This window comes from Phascolarctos cinereus, unplaced genomic scaffold (assembly GCF_003287225.1).
Source record: "Phascolarctos cinereus isolate Bilbo 61053 unplaced genomic scaffold, phaCin_HiC Scaffold_2;HRSCAF=192, whole genome shotgun sequence".
NCBI classification, from domain to species: domain Eukaryota; kingdom Metazoa; phylum Chordata; class Mammalia; order Diprotodontia; family Phascolarctidae; genus Phascolarctos; species Phascolarctos cinereus.
The window spans coordinates 3511804-3528899 of NW_027555625.1; the positions used below are offsets into that span (position 1 = coordinate 3511804).

A 17096-nucleotide genomic window follows, 5' to 3' on the forward strand; every position below is an offset into this window, starting at 1 on the left:
AGAATTCTCACATAGACTATTTTGTTTTGTCTGCTAGTAGCTTATAAATGCAAAGTCCTGATCAGCTTTAGCTAGTTTTTTAGATAATTATGTATTATTAATTTCATTTATCTATAAATTTGAGCCCCGGACATCTTCCTCCCCTCCTTGGGTCTAGGATTTGGTGGTGGTCTGTCTGCCCGTCCTCCGTGTTAGTGGGTCAGTGCGCAGGGCTTTTGTCTTTCCTCCAGTGGTGGGGAGGCTCCGGGGGCCCTGCCAACTCTGCCCTCCGTAGTCTGCTGTTCACATTCCTCCACATCCCTCAATGTTCCTTCTTCTCGGAAGACTTTGCCCTTCATTTCCTATTGCCTCCCATGGGATGTTTGGTGCTGAAAAGTGGTCACAGATTCACCGTGCTCTCTCTCTGTGGGTTTCAGATTGCCATCCCCAATAACGTTAAATTGAAATGTATTTCCTGGAACAAGGATCAAGGATTCATAGCTTGTGGTGGAGAGGACGGACTTCTGAAGGTTTTAAAATTAGAAACACAAACAGGTAAATTATATTTTGGTCGAGAATTGTTTGTAAAATGAGGCCTATTCATAGTGTTGTCCATGACACCTTGATTTATTTCCCTCTTAAAACAGTTCAAGAGATCTGTTTTGATATCACCTTCATTTCCACGTCTACCCCACCTTCTCCAACCCCCCCTGAAAAATAAAATGTGGAGTTCAGCAAGACAACCAACATAGCAAATGAACTCAACAGTTCATAAGCACTTATTTTCAAAGGAAAAAAGTGAGACTTTTCAAAAGTGCTTCATTTTTGTGTTAAGTCAGAGGATGTCAGAGTGGGGAGAGACATTAACTGTCAAGTTAGATTGTGTCTGACTGTGGCCCTGCCCTCCCCCTCAAGTCTCCTGCTTCTCTGACAGACAGTTCTGGGTTCAGCCTTTGACGGGAGACCCTCCAGTGGTGGAGACCGCCCTTCCTGAGGCAGCCCACCCGCTGTGGACGGTTTCGATTGCTGGGAAGACTTTCCCAACATCAAGTTAACGTTGGCCGCTTTGTGGCTCCTAGTTCTCCCCTCTGGGGTCGGGCGGAAAAGTCGAATCCCCAGACCCCACGGCAGCCATTGGGATGGTTGGCGTCCAGCATCCTGGCACCTGTGGCTTTGTCAGTCTGAGTGCCCCCGCCCCTACTGAGGTGGGCACTTTGTCTGAAGGCAGGAGAGCAGTGGGCCTCTGTCTTGGCTGGGTTGGTCCTCAGGCACAGATGCACCGTCTGTCAGTAGATCTGCATTCGGTGACTTTCTACCTGGGAAACTGCTGGTGTACACACCCGGGTACTCCAAGTGTCCCCAGAGACTCACAAGTATGGATGCTGTAAACTGACAAAAACGTCATTTAAAAATTTAATTATTTAAACGTATTTATACTTATTTAGCTTTGTGAATTTTGAATAATCAGTTTAAATTTTTTTTTCTTTTAGGCCATTGGGGTTAAGTGACTTGCCCAGGGTCACACAGCTAGTAAATGTCAAGTGTTTGGTCTGAGGCCGAATTTGAACTCAGGTCCTCCTGACTTCAGGGCCGGAGCTCTATCCACTGCGCCACCTAGCTGCCCCATCAGTTTAAAATTTTAGTTCCTCAAGCTGGTGGATCAGTGGAGAAGATCCTCTTGTTGGCCCCCTTGGTCACCTCATCGATCTGTATTAGACTTGTTTTTTTATGGGGTCAGTTTGTGGTGTGAGCATCAAAACCTTGTTCCTTGGATATTCTTAAGACTAGGATTATAAACTCAGTCTTTCTAGTCACTGAGCAGCAGCTGATGAAAGTTTTTACAAAATTAAAAAATCAACTACACAAGATAGTAGTTAAGTTCAAATTTTCCAAGAAACATCAGTATTTTAAAATTGAAATAATTTACCCTTTAAATGTTGTTTTTCATAAGTTTGTAGCATTTACATTTCGGAAGTTATTAAAGCTTAAAATGGCACTAAGCCTTTTGGGACGCTCTGTGTGTGACTGTTGCTGTGTGTGAGTGTGCAGGGCCTGGAAGCCCGCTCCCACATTTGAGACTTTTGCGGGATGTCTTTGGTGCCCTCCCTCTGCACCTTCATTGCTTGGAATCTGCAGGCTCCATCTAGGGGTGGGCATGTCTGGTGTGACTTTGCTCCGCAAGGCTTTGTCCTCTCTGCAGGAGGTCCAGGGCTTTGGGTTTAGTCCAGTGCCTGGCACATAGTAGGTGCTTGGTAAATCTTGGTTTTGGGGATGGAATGTGGCATATGATGGGTTTTTTCAGGAAAAGAAAGAACATTTAAAGCCATTTCCCTTCCTCTGAAATGTCTTTTGTGGTAAATCTGATGGATTTTATATAATTCCTCGAATGTCTGTTCATTTTCCTTAGATGATGCCAGAGTCCGGGGCCTGGCAGCTCCCAGCAATCTTTCCATGAACCAGACTCTGGAAGGCCACAGTGGTGAGTCACGGATGTTGCTCCTGGGGCATCTTTAGTCCGAGCAGCACTGCGCCTCCGCGAAAGAAGGGCATGCTTGTGAACTGTGGTCCTTTTTATTTGGAGGAGGGAAGGTAATCATTTTCATCAACTAATGACGTGGATTCAGTCAAGCCATATGAATGTTGGGATGGTAGAATCAGGTAAAAAAACCAAACAAACAACATTTATCCAAATGGGTAGCAAGACTGAGATGAGAGAAGGCATACGCAGGAGAATGTCTACCAGACAATGCAGAATGAAGGCGCTGTGCTCTCCCATTGAGAGACAGCTAGGTCAGTTTAGCCACGAGAGGGTCCCAGATCTCACGAAGGGTAAGGTCCCCACAGTCTGTGGTGTAGCAGGCTGGAGATATGGACAGGATGGAGACTGCCAGCTCCTCACATCTTCCCAGAGTTTTCTCCTTTGGCCTCCTGAGGTGGGCTTGTCCTTGTCCATCCTCTCTCCAAGCTGGAAGCCAGACGTGCTTGCGGAGCCCAAAGTACTTGAAAGAAAACTTGGAGAAGGCTCTGGGCCTTGACCTGGCCTCCAAGACTGGCTAGGCCGAGGAGATCTCTTCTCTCTCACTCTCACCCCTGCCACCAGTAAGCAGAGAGCCCATCCTGGGGGGGCTTTGGCGCCAGGGTGGCATCCCTGGGACAGTTGGATCAGACAGTTGAGCAGGGGCGGCCCAGCCACGAGCGCCGGCTCCAGCCGTTTGCTCCTTCTTCATTTCTCTACGGAGAGCTTGGCGGTGGCTCTAGTCCAGTCTGGTGTGTGCTTGGGGAGACGCATCCCAGACACTGTGTTTGTTTTGTAATCCTTTTGAAAAGAATTCCCCTTTCTGTTACTGCGTCTTGGCTTTTGTTATTACAGAATGCTGAAACGCGGCCCATTCTCAAGGTTGATTCTGTAGCCATCAGCTTCGCTGATGTTTGCACCTTTCACTTCTTTTTCTTTCCTTGTTGCCATTACCAGCATTTCTAGAACTATACACAAAATGTCAGGGAGGGTGGGTATCTTTTCTTTTTTTTTTAATGTTTTCCCCCCAATTATGTGCAAAAACAATTTTTAATATTCTTTTTTTCTTTTAAGCTTTGAGTTCCAAACTCCCTCCCTCCCTCCCTGAGATGGTAAGCAATCTGATATAGGTTATACATATGCAATTGTGTGAAACCTGTTTCCCTATTGGTCATTTTGTGGAAGAAAACTTGAACAAAAAGAAGAAAGGAAGGAAGAAAAAGAGAAAAATAGGATGCTGTGGTCTGACGTCATTAATTCTCTCTCTGGAGGGGGATAGCATTTTTCGTCTTGCGTCCTTTGGGACTGTCTTGGATGATTTTACTCAGTATCCCTGAGAGTAGCTAAGCCATTCACAGTTCTTCACTGACCAGCATTCCTGTTGCTGTGTCCAGTGCTCTCCTGGCTCTGCCCACTTCACTTAGCTTCGGTTCACGTAAGTCTTTCCAGGTTTTTCTGAAGTCATCTGCTCATCATTTCCTACAGTTTTCCATTACAGTCATGTACCACAGCTGCTTCAGCCTTTCCCCAACTGATGGGCTTCCCCTCAGTCACCAGTTCTTAGCTGAGTATGTGTCTTTTTGAATAATGAATTCTGCCTTTATTAAAACTGCCTTAGTGAAGCTGCAGTGGTTCATTTCCCAGCAACGGCCCCCGGCCCGTAAAGGGCAGAGTCAGCGTGGCAGATCAAGCCTGGACTCGCAATTTTGTAAGCCCTGATATACTCCCACACACTCAGATTTGCTGGAAACTCAGGCAGCTCTCAGACTGACACAAGACACTGAGACAGCTGAGTCCAGTGATCATTTGCCTCAGTTAGATTTTTTATTTCTGTGAGGCAGTCAGGGTGAAGTGACGTGCCCAGAGTCACACAGCTGGTGAGTATCATGTGTCTGAGGCTGGATTTGAACTCAGGTCCTCCTGACTCCAGGGCCAGTGTTCTGTCCACTGTGCCACCTAGCTGCCCCCTCCAGTGATCATTTGGGGTGAGAAACTGTGAATATCAGAGAAGTGGTTGGTGGCAAAGGTGGTGAAGACACTGAAAAGAGGGAATGCTGCTTACCATCCCCAGCCACATCGGCACACCTCTACTCTCCTGTACCTCATGTGCTCTATGGTACCCGTGTAGTCCAAGCTCTGGGTCACCCTCCCAAGCTACAGTTGGTTTGGAGTGCTTGGCTGCTTCCCTGGGCCCGTGAGGGGCTTGCTGGGTGGTTGGAGAGGCATTCCCCCTCATGTCACCCGACCAATTAGCATCAATTAGCTTTGGCAAAGAGATGCAGACCCCGAAGGCACAGCCAGGACGGAAGGATAGCCTGGCACACGCAGAGTGGGCTCAGACTCCGAGTGGAGCCCAACTGGTACAAACACTTCCCTAATGAATTCACTTCTCCAGAAGGCGGAGAGTCCGCTTGCCCCCGGGTAGCAGAGCTGACACAGTGTCTGGGCTGCGGGGGTCTTGGGCAGGGCCGGCTCCCCACCACGCTGCCTGGTGGGTCTCCCTTTTGAGGCCCCCACAGTGTAAACACAGTCTGTTCTTTCTCTGATATTCAGTCCCCGCTCCTGACCTCTGGAAGTCTTTTCTAACCCTTCCCGGGCCATTCTTGAAGCTCCCCTTAGCCGTGGTTCAGCTTATGCCAGGTGCCCTCTTGGATCCATCAGTGCTCACACTGGGCCCTGCCAGCAGTAGGAGGCCAGGGGTCATCTTCCCCTCCCCTTCGAGGGGTTCCCTCTCCGGGCCTGGCCTGGAATAGTTCTTCTTGATGCTGGCAGATGCTCAAATACAGGCAAAGGTTTTATAAGGAGACCTGGGCATGGAGTGGGATGATGAAGGGTCAGGCCCCTGGAGGGAGCCAGAAGGAGGTCAAATCGAGCCTGGTTGTGGGCTTGCCTTTGTCAGGAGATCCAGAGGCCAGAGTGATGGAGGGGAGTGCAGGCCAGCCTCGAGAGGCTTTGAAAGAAGGAGCCGGGGAGAGTCAGTGCAGGGTCAGCAGGCCTTCATCAGACCCCCTCCTGTGCCAGGCGCTCTGAGAGATGTTGCGATACAAAGGCCAAAGCAGAGCAGCCTTGTCCTTGGAGAGGTTGGCATCCCAGACCCAGAGCCAGGAGAGTGAGGCCAGGAAGCCGAGGCCTAGGGAAGTTAAATGAAAGTTGTTTGAGTAGGGGCTGTGTCCCTCATTGTACTCCTAGCACCCTGCACAATGCTTGGAGTGCAGTAGGTGCTTAGTAAGTACTGGCTTATTGGTGGGTTGAGTCTCCCCAGTCTTCTAAGCCAAACCTGTCATCCATAACCCAGGCGAGACGGGGTGAGAGCCTGACCTCCGACCTCTGGTGGGTCTGCAGAGGGGTGAGGATCAGAGACAGAAAGGAACACTTGGCTTTGGCTTGTATCCTCAAGACTTGGTACAGTGCCTGGTACATAGTATGCACTTAAGGCATGTTTGTTGATTGATTATTTAAAAATTCATTTTACTTGACAAAACACAAACTCAGAGATTGCCTTTGAATATTTTTAAAATTTATTTTATTAATTTATTTTGATTTATCAACGGTCACTTCCATATGCTTTTGAGTTTAAAATTTTTCTCCCCCTTCCTCCCTACCACCCTCCCCAAGACGGTGCACAATCTGATATAGGCTATACATTTACATTCCTATTAAACATATTTTCACATTAGGGAAGTTGTAAGTAAAAATTAAATCCAATAGGAGGAGCCATCAGAAAGAGGAAACAAAACTCAACAGAAGAGGAAAAAAAATAGTGATTCAACTTTCACAGTTATGATTACTCTCTGTGTCTTTTTCTCCATCCTTTTTTCCCCCTGTTTATGTTTTTCTTTCTCCTTTCTCCTTTCCCCCCTCACTAGTGTTTTGCTTTTGACCACCCTCCTTCAGTCTCCCTCCCTTCTATTATCCCTTTTCCTTTTCTTCCCCTTTGCCCTTACTGCTTCTTCCTTCCCTTCTATCCCCCTCCCTTTTCTTTCCCCTTTTCCCTCCTACTGCCTATAGGGCAAGTTAGATTTCTATACCTAACTGATTATGTTATTCCCTTCTTGAGCCAAATCTGATGAGAGTAAGGTTCAAACAATGCTCACCCCCTCCCTTCTTTCCCTCTGCTGTAATAGGATTTTTGTGTCTTTTCCTGTAATGTAATTTACCCTTGTCTGCCTCCTCCTTTCTCAGTACATTTTCTAAGATCAGACTAATCCACTTACTTGGATCCATTTAACCCACTTGATTAGATTTTTTTTTATCATTACATCAAAGTCAACTAATATCCACCCCCTTTATGTATACTCCTTTAACATGGTGTAATAACAATACAGTTCTCAAGAGTTGCAAGTGTCATCTTCCCTTGTAGGGATGTAAACAGTCCACCCTTATTAACAACATTTTGTATCTTTCTGTCCCATTTACCTTTTTATGTCTTTCTTGAATCTTGTACTTGAAGATCAAATTTTTTGTTGAGCTCTGGTCTTTTTATGAGGAAGGTTTGGAAGTCCCCTATTTCGTTGAATATCCATCTCCTCCCTTGAAAAATCACACTCATTTTTGCAGGGTAGTTGATCCTTGGCTGCAATCCAAGCTCCTTTGCCTTATGGAATATCATGTTCCACGCCCTGTGGTCTTTTAATGTAGAAGCTGCAAGGTCCTGTGTAATCCTGACTGTGGTTCCATGATATTTAAATTGTTTCTTTCTGGCTGCTTGCAGCACCTTCTCTTTCATCTGGTAATTTTGGAATTTTGCTATTATATTCCTTGGTGTTGTCAATTTGGGATCTCTTTCAGGTGGTGAGTGGTGTATTCTTTCTATGGTTATTTTACCTTCTGGTTCTAGGACTTCCGGGCAGTTTTCCTTTATGATTTCCTGAAAGATACTGTCCAGGCTCTTTTTTCATCATGATTTTCAGGTAGCCCAATGATTTTTAAATTGTCTCTCCTGGATTGATTTTCCAGGTCGGTTGTTTTACCAATGAGGTATTTTATGTTTTCGTCATTTTTTCATTTTTTTGTTTCTGTTTGACTGATTCTTGCTCTCTCATAGAGTCATTAGTTTCCATTTGTCCAATTCTAGTTTTTAACAGATCGTTTTCTTCTGTTAGTTTTTGTCCTTCCTTCTTCAATTGGCCAATTGTATTTTTAAAGGATTTTGTTTTCTTCAGTGTACTTTTTTTCCAGTTTGCCAATTGTGTTTTTTAGGGACTTGTTTTCTTCAGTGTACTTTTTTTCCAGTTGGCCAGTTGTATTTTTTAAGGATTCTTCTACCTCTCTCATTAGACTTTTAAAATCCTCTTGAACTCTTCCAAGAGGGCTTTTTGGGCTTCAGACCAGTTCATATTCCCTTTTGTTGTTGCAGATGTGGGTTTGTTGACAATGTTGTCTTCTTCAGAATTTCTGTCTTGATCTTCACTCTTCTCATAATGTGACTCTATGGTACATTTCTTTTTACTCATGGTTTCTTTATTCCCTGGCCTTTAAAGAGATCGAGCTCTCCTGCTGGGGAACAGAGGGCACTGACCCAAGCTTCTTGTGTTGGGAGCCTAAGTCTTGGTCACTGGCTTTGTGTGCTGGGGCCTCTTATGTTGGCAATTAGAGGCTGTAGGGTTCTGACAGCTTACCTGGTGTTGGGTTGGAATCAGCAAGGCTGGGGCTTTAGGAAGCCTTTAGGTTGTTTTCTTCACCTCCTTTCAGATGAATGCTGCAGGGTACTTATCCGCCTGGGGTCCTTTTTAGTGCTGTTTCCCTTATTTTTGCTGAGGCACTGGGAGACCCGTTTGCTGGGCTGCTGCACTGCTGCTCCCCGTCTTTCTTCTAGTTCAGCTGTTCTGGGTTTTTTTTTTTCTGGGGTGATATTTTCTGTGTTTTCAGAGGTTGATAGGGGAGAGTGAGAGCGACTACCTTTTCGCTGCCATCTTGGCTCCCGGAAGCGGACGCTAGAATCTCTGTTTTCCTTTAAGCTCCTTTGAATATTTTAAGAGCGTCTTTGATTGATATATCCATACAGAAGTCGTCGTTCAGCAATCCTCTTATTGATATCAAGTTACATCTAATACACGAGGGACGTGCTTCCGAAGGGCGTGTGCTGCTGTCCTGGAGAATGTCCTGCAGAGTCCATGGGGGTGGGGGCCCAGTGCCCAAGGCTCCCAATTGATTCTAGTTCCAGAGTCCTTCAGGGTCCCGTAAATGAGAGCCGCAGCCAGCCATCAGAAAACGGAACAAAGCCGAGGTGGTTGCAGAGTGCTTCTCTTCTACACCACTGTGTCCAGTGTAGTGGGCAGTCCACAGAGGTGACCCATCGGTCCTGATGTCTTAGATGGACAGTGAGCTGGGCTCAGATCTGACGAGGAGGAGGAGAATTGGCCAGTTTGCCTTCAGGACATTTCCCTGCTTTCAGTGATCCTTGTCCCCAGAGCCATCTGTCTATGACTGGTGTTTGCTCCGTAATGCCACGTGGCTGTGAATCATGCCACACCACAATCCTGGCAGAGTCAAAGTTGTGCTTGACTCAGAGGGCCAAAGAGAGGCGTGTCACCAGGAGTGGGATCGAGAGAGAGCCTGAGGGCCACCCCAGTGCCCACGGAAGAGAGAGTAGGGAATGGGAGCTACTAGCACACTGCGTTGGTGCAGAGGATGAATGAGAGGGCCTGGGGGAGACAGTGTCCCCAGGAGAAGGCGAGGTGGGCCTGGAGGCTCACCCTGCAGATCTCGGGTCCACGCTGGTACCCGCGTTGGTTTGGAGGCTGGGCGTTCCTGGCATGAGAGATTCTCCTCCGTCAGCCAGGGCGCCACGTCCTCCTAAGCCAGCGCTTTGTAGGAGAGCCTCTTTCTGCCGTCAGCCCGATGACAGTGCTTGTTAGCCCCTGCAGCATTCAGAGGAGGCAGAGGTGGGCAGCGGCGGGTACCAGGGGAGGTATGTGTGATGCCACGCTCAGCGTCCCATGGGATGTTGGCACACAGCTCAGGAGAGGAGCAGGAGCCTTTCTGGTCCTTGATTGTCACCTAGAGTTGCTTTTCAGAGGCATGGGCGGTGTGTATGTAGAGGTAATTGTAGTTTATAAACTGAATTTTCTAGGGTCTGTTCAAGTCGTCACTTGGAACGAGCAATACCAGAAGTTAACAACCAGTGACCAAAATGGATTGATCATTGTGTGGATGCTATACAAAGGTACCTTAAGGGAAGGGTGGAGAGGGCGGCTTGGCCTTCTGTCCTCAGCTAGAGAAATCGCCCCCTTTAGCCGGGAGCAAGCTTACTATTTGATCACTGCCTGCCTTGGCCTGGAGAATAACATGTGGCAAGAGAATAACATGAATCAGTAGTCACTGGCCATCACCAGTGTTTCTGCTCTGTTTTTGTTCAAGTTAGCAGAGTGAGCAGGCGGCTGTTTGAACCAAGGGTTTGTGATGTGGTTGGGGCTTGCTCAGGGAGTGGGGCCATCTTGTTGGGACCAGAGAAAGCAGACGCCTTGTCTTTGGTCTCACTATTGGCCACCTCAGGCTTTACGGGTGCGTGGAGTTCTCTAGGCCAGCTTCTCTTCATAGACCTAGGGAATTGGAAGCGACCAGAGAGGTCCCTTACTTCACCTCCCTCCTCCCATAAGTCCAATCTTTCCTGAAGACGTCTAGGAAGAGGCTCAATCCATTAAAAACACCTTCTAACTGTAGGGGACAAAGGGGGTCTCTGTTGTCCATAAGTGACATCCAGTGCATTTCTCCCACTGGAATACAACATGCAATATTGCAGGGTGAACAGCAGCCCCCTCCAGTCTGTTCTGGTCAGAACTATTTGCCCTGCTTTACAGTGAGGAGTGTGATCTACCACCACCGCCACCCCGACCCCCACCAGCATTATAATGGTTCTTGTCTTTTATGGCTTCTCTTGAACTGTTAGGAAGAAACGTTTTAGAGGCTGTTCATAATGAAGAAATCAACTGTTAGTTCTGCAAAAGCAAACCAGTTTGTGTTTTTAACAAAAAACAAAAATTATTTGTGGTGTTTTCTGTGTTAGTCCTTGAAGTGATTATAATTACAGAAGTTAAGAGTTACTTTTTTCACTTTAGTCATTCTGTTTGACATTTTATAAAGTTTAGTGACTGGGAGTGTAAACTTCTTGGGTGTGCTATGACAGTCATGCTGGGCTGTGCTCACCCTTCTGTTTGTGACCCCAGGCTCTTGGTATGAGGAAATGATCAATAACAGAAATAAGTCTGTTGTTCGGAGCATGAGCTGGAATGCTGATGGACAGAAGATCTGCATTGTGTATGAGGATGGCGCTGTGATTGTCGGCTCTGTGGATGGTAAGGCCCTGGAATCGTGGGTTGTTTTTTTTTTTTTCATACTGAGCCTATCATGACCAGCTCCAGCTGTGTGAGTCTGGGTACCACTGGGTAATCCCAGCATGGATGATGTGCAAAGGACTTGGGGGAGATCCACACCCTTGATACTCATGACTGTTGGGGGGCGGGGCTGCTGCTGTTCCCCTGGGTGTTCTTGCCTCCATTTTACTGATGAAGAAATGGAGGCTTGTCCCCCAGATAGTCATTGTCTGGGGGAGGATCTGAACCCTAGTCTTCGGGCCTCTCAAGTCCAGCACTTCTCCAAACCACACTCTTCCACCATTTCATTTTCAGGTAATCCAGTTCAGCAAATTTCTGTTAAGTGTTTTGACATCTCCTGGGGCTGGACAGAAAACAGACAGATGGGTTCCTTGGAATATTTTGTGAGTCTGAGCTTTTCAGGTGTTAGATGGCACAAGACTTCAGTGTTGAGTTTACAGGGAACATGAGTTGTTGGAGATTTATCCACGAAACTATTTTTAGTGCAGTTTTGCGTGCACCTGTCAATCATGTTTTATGAGCTCAGAAACTAGAACCTTGCTTCATGTAGATAGTAAGCTTTGTGAGGGCAGGGACTATGCCTTACTCATCTTTGCATCTCCTGGGTGGGGCACTTTTGTAGAAAAGAAAGGTCTGTTGTCTTATTGGTGTAGAGAACTCTTGGGGTGAAAACGTTCTCCCCTTTTGCAGGTTGGAAAGTTGTCTTTAATTTATAATCTTAGAGAGTTGCTTGGGTTGCACAGGTTAAGTGACTTGCCCAGGGTCACACAGCTGAGCTGTGGTAGGAGTGCAGCCAGTGTGACCCCAGGAATTCTTGCCTCTTTCGTAGACCAGGATGCCCATCTGTGGGGTCTACAGTCCCGTAGTTGCTTTATAAACATCTCTTGTATTGAGTCAGACCTTTCACACATGGGGTGCCAGAGTCAGTGGGGCTGATGAGCCCTGATGACCCAAGTCCTGGTGCTAAGGACCAGAGTCACCTGAGCTCCTCGTAAGGAAGGCCCATGTTCTGCTTGTGTTTTTGTTTCAGGAAATCGTATCTGGGGCAAAGACCTGAAAGGCATCCAGCTGTGCCATGTGGCATGGTCCTCAGACAGCAAGGCGCTGCTCTTTGGAATGGCCAACGGGGAGATCCACATCTATGACAGTCAGGGCAACTTCATTGTGAGTTTCCGTGAAGTTGTCACCAACTCTTCTTTTTTAATACGTGAAGGATTAAACGGTTGGTTAGGAGGGCTTTGCGCAGAAGTATTTTTAGTTAAATATTTTTTAATTAGTTGGAAATGGGATTTTAAAAGAATGAGGCAGGCACAAAATAAATGGAACATACCATGCAGGGGTTTTTGGCGAAAGTCTTTCTGGGCACTGGGAGTGCATCTTAGCACCTTGACCTGGCAGCCTATGAGCAGAGGCACTAGAAGGCCCAGTGGAAACTGTTGATTTGAAACTCCCTGAGGGCAGGGCTGCACTTCATTTAGCTCATTCTTAGTTATTTTGCTTAGTCCCAGAGGACAGCACCAGGAGAAAGTAGATGCAGGCCCAAGTGGAATGCGCTGCCCCGGCACTCAGTCTCAGGGCTAGAAGGCCTTGCAGAGGACCCGAGGCAGAGACCTCTCATCAGCCTGGCATGCAAGCGGTCCTCTCACCTTGGCCTGAGCACTTCTCGGGCCTTTCTCACTCCAGGTGCCCCTTGGCCTGGGGTTTGCTTTCACTGCAATGTGGGGGATGCTCAGAGGACCGGTGGAGTGGGTGGCTTCCTGGATGTCACCGTTCACGCACCTGCTCCATGGCACATCCTCTCCTCTGGCCTGCGAGTCCAAGGATTCACAAGTCCCAGCTTCTGTCCTCGGAAGCCTGCTTACCTTCTCAGGGAGGATGTGACTTCAATACAAGTCAGGATGAGAGGATGGGAGATGAGGGGTGCAAAGGTGACTTCCAGAATGCCCTGGGAAAACATGAGGAGGGATGTGGGGTGAGATCAGGAAGGGGAGGCTTCTGAGAGGCCACTGAGGCATGAGCACATTCTAAGATGGGGGCAGCTTCTGGCCCTGTGCAGAGATAGCAGGTCCGCAGCATTTTGTGGGGCTCTATTTGGCTCCAATGTGAGCATGTGAAAGGAAATAAGGGGAGAGAGCAACCAGATAACCAGGTTGTTGGGAGCTCAAGAATACTAGGCTTGTTAAATTTTTTATCCTAGAGCCAATCGTATTTGTAATTTTGCATCCTCAGCACCAAGTACGGTGCCGGGGACATCGTCAGCTCTTGACAAATAAAGGCTTGTTAACTGGGTGAGCCCCTGACTGTTTCTGAGCAGGGCGGTACTTAGGAAGATTATTTTGGGGGCTGCATACATGGAGGATTGCAGGGAGAAAGCAAGTGTTGGAGGCCTGAACCAGGGTAGTGACTGCAGGATGGACAGATGGATGCTGGTGGTGCCCTGGACGGAGAATCAGAAGGTCATGGTGGCTCACTGGAGGCGGGGCTGAGAAAGGGCAGGGACAGAGAGGACTGGAAGGTTTCTAAGCAGGGGTGAGTGATGGGGAGGATGGAGGTGCTACCCCCAGAAGTAACAGAGGTGGCAGGAGGACAAGGACAGCCCTGAGAGGTGGGCAGGACATGGAGTGAGCCAGTGGAGGGGGAACCTAGTGCAAATCCTGGCCTCTGACTACCGCAGCTACTGTTGGAGCTGACCAGAGGAAAGAGGGAGGCTGAGCCAGGAGATGCCCCGCTGGAGGAGGCAGTTCTGGAGGAAGAGCGGTCCTGTTTGTCTTTTAGTTCTCTGCATCCCCAAGGGTCTTGCACATTTTTTTGGGGGGCTGGACCTAAAGCCTCCTGGTTATAAGCAGCTCCTGGCAAGGAAACTCTTCCCTATGAGGTGGATTGGTACCTGCTGAGAACACTGAAGTCTTAGAGACCTGAGGCCCCGGAAAGTTCGGTGCCTTACCTAGGGTCACGCAGCCAGTGTGTGTCTGTGGCAAGACTGAACCTGATTTTTCCTCATCTGCTGCTGTACGTCACTGCTTCCTGCCTTGCCCAGAGCAGACACTAATAAATGCTTGTTTACTTGAGTTAAATGTGAGATGGGATGGGCCAAGGTAGAGTGACTGGAAGAAATGTGTTGTCTCTGAAGATGGTGATGCTTTTATCTACAGAGAACGCTTGGTTTTAGACAGGGCAGTGTGGGCACTGGTCCACACTGCCTGTTGGTAGTGATTGGGCGTTTGTCATGATTAACATTGGCATGAGATGCTCTGGAGAATGACGTTGGTTTAGACAAAATTGTACTGCTGCCATTTTGGCTCAGGCCGACCACCTGAGGGCCATCTCTGTCGTTGGGTGTGTGTGTCCTTTTGGAGTCCCCTTGAGCCTGCTGATGGCTACCTCCTCTCCTTGCAGTTGTAAGCTCTATGAGAGGGTGGCCTTCCATGATTCATATGACTCAAACATACACAACTGTGACACTTCTAAAACTATTTAAACTTTTTTTTAGATGAAAATGAAGCTCAGCTGTTTGGTGAATGTAACTGGAGCCATCAGCATTGCTGGGATCCATTGGTACCATGGCACAGAGGGCTATGTGGAGCCGGACTGCCCTTGTCTTGCCATCTGCTTTGACAATGGAAGATGCCAGATAATGAGACAGGAGAGTGACCAAAGTAAGGCTTTTTCCTTTCATGATGTTGGGAATTAGGGTCTTGGGGTTACTTGTGACTCTGAGGAAAAGTTTTTTAGGCCATGTATTAGAAGTTATTTGGAACTGAAACCAGCATTCGACCATGGAAAATCAACCTGTGCCTCAGGCCTCAGTTTCCTCTTCTGTAAAATGAGGGGCCTGAGCGGAGCCAATATAATAAAAATGACAATTCTAAATTAGTGACTAAATTAATTTACGTATTCCGTGCCATACCAATCAGACTACCCAAAAATTATTTTACAGAGCTAGAAAAAATGGCAACAAATTCATCTGGAAAAACAAAAGGTCAAGAATATCAAAGGAATCAGTGAAAAAAGTGTGAAGGAAGGTAGCCTAGTAGTACCATATCACCAACTCCATTACAAAGCGTAATCATGGAAACAGTCTGATACTGAATAAGAAATAGAGTGGTGGGTCAGTGGGATAGATTAGGTACGCAAGACACAGTAGTGACTTTATGATTTAGTGTTTGATAAGCCCAGAGACCCCAGCCTCTGGGATGAGAACTCACTCTTTGACAAAAACTGCCGGGAAAACTGGAAAAGAGTATGGCAGAAACGAGGCATAAACCAGCATCTCACACTCTGTACGAAGATAAGTTTGAAATGTGAACATGATTTAGACATGAAGGATGATGCCCTAAACAGATTAGCAGAGCGAGGAGTAGTTTACCTGTCAGGGGAGAATTTATGACCAAATAAGAGATAGAGAGCATTATGAAATGCAAAATGGATAATTTTGATTACTTCAAATTAAGTTTTTGCACAAACAAAACCAATGCAGCCAAGATTAGAAGAAAAGCAGAAAACTGGGAAAAAATTTACAGCCAGTGTCTCTGATCAAGGCCTCATTCCTCAGATATAGAGAGAGCTGAGTCAGGTTTATAAGAATATAAGTCATTCCTCAATTGACAATTGGTCAAAGGATATGAACAGCAGTTTTCAGATGAAGAAATCAAAGCTCTCTGTAGTCATATAAAAAATGCTCTAAATCACTATTGTTTAGAGAAATGATTAGAGAATTGATTAGAGAAATTAAAACAGCTCTGAGGTACCACATTGCACCTATCAGATTGGCTAATATGACAGAAAAGGAAAATGATAAATGTTGAAAGGGATGTGGAAAAATTGGGACACTACTACGTTATTGGTGGAGTTGTGAACTAATCCAGCCATTCTGGAGAGCAATTTGGAACTGTGCCCAGAGGGCTATTGAACTGCACATACTCTTTGATCCAGCCATAGCACTTCTAGGGCTATATCCCAAAGAGATCATAAAAACGGGAAAAGGACCCACATGTACAAAAATGTTTGTAGCAGCTCTTTGTGTGGTGGCAAAGAATTGGAAATTGAGGGGATGCCCATCCATTGGGGAATGGCTGAACAAGTTGTAGTGTGTGATTATGACGGAATACTATTGTGCTATGAGCAATAATGAGCAGGCAGATTTCAGAAAACCCTGGAAAAACTTAGTTGAACTGATGCAAAGTGAAGTGAGCAGAACCAGGAGAACATTGTAAACAGCAACAGCAGCATTGTGTGATGAATTGTGAATGACTTAGCTCTTCTCAACAATACAGTAATCCAAGACAATCCCAAAGGACTCATGATGAGACATGCTATCTACCTCCAGAGAAAGAATAGATGACATCTGAATAGAGAATGAAGCGTGCTGTTTTTCACTTTCATTTTTTTCTTTGATTTGAGTGTTTTTGAACAACATGGATATATATATTTTATGTGATTGTAGTTGTATAACCTATATCAGATTGCTTATCACCTCAGTGAGGGACAAATTAATGTTAAAAATTGTTTTTACATGTAATTGGGAAAAAAATGAAATATTCTTTTAAAAATGGAGGGCCTGAGTTTTCAGATGAAGAAATTAAAGGTAGAGTCATATGAAACTATTCTCTAAATCACTATTGATTAGAGAAATGCAAATTAAAACAGCTCTGAAGTACCACCTCACACCTGTAAGATTGGCTAATGTAACAGAAAAGGAAAATGATGAATGTTGGAGAAGATGTGGGAAAATTGGAACACTAATGCATTGTTGGTGGAGTTGTGAACTGATCCTACCATTCTGGAAAGCAATTTGAAACTATGCCCAAAGGGCTATCAAACTGTGCGTACCCTTTGACCCAGCAATAGCACTTCTAGTGCTGTATCTCAAAGAGATCATAAAAATGGGAAAAGGACCCACATGTACAAAAATATTTATAGCAGCTCTTTTTGTGGTGGCAAAGAATTGGAAATGGAGAGGATGCCCATCCATTGGGAAATGGCTGAACAAGTTGTGGTACGTGAATGTAATGGAATACTATTGTGCTAGAAGAAATGATGAGCAGGTGGATTTCAGAAGAACCTGGAAAGACTTACACGAACTGATGCTGAGTGAAGTGAGCAGAACCAGGAGAACGTTGTTCACAGGAACAGCAGCATTGTGTGATGATCGACTCTGATGGACTTAGCCCTTCTCAGCAATGCAAGGATCTAAGACAACTCCAAAAGACTCATGATGGAAAACGCCGTCCACCTCCAGAAGGAAGAGCTCTGGAGTCTGAGTGCAGGTG

The 17096-nt window shown here is 46.4% G+C and overlaps 1 protein-coding gene across 2 annotated transcripts in view; it reads left to right on the plus strand.

Moving 5' to 3' along the window:
- Positions 1 to 17096, plus strand: part of WDR35 (WD repeat domain 35) — a 65791-nt gene that overhangs the window by 10725 nt on the left and 37970 nt on the right. The window contains exons 2-7 of one of the 2 annotated variants that reach the window (XM_020967416.2): positions 417 to 534; positions 2387 to 2458; positions 9567 to 9659; positions 10660 to 10788; positions 11858 to 11991; positions 14318 to 14483. In XM_020967416.2, the coding sequence (XP_020823075.1) occupies positions 417 to 534; positions 2387 to 2458; positions 9567 to 9659; positions 10660 to 10788; positions 11858 to 11991; positions 14318 to 14483 (712 nt within the window). The other variant, XM_020967417.2, reaches the window with a different exon arrangement.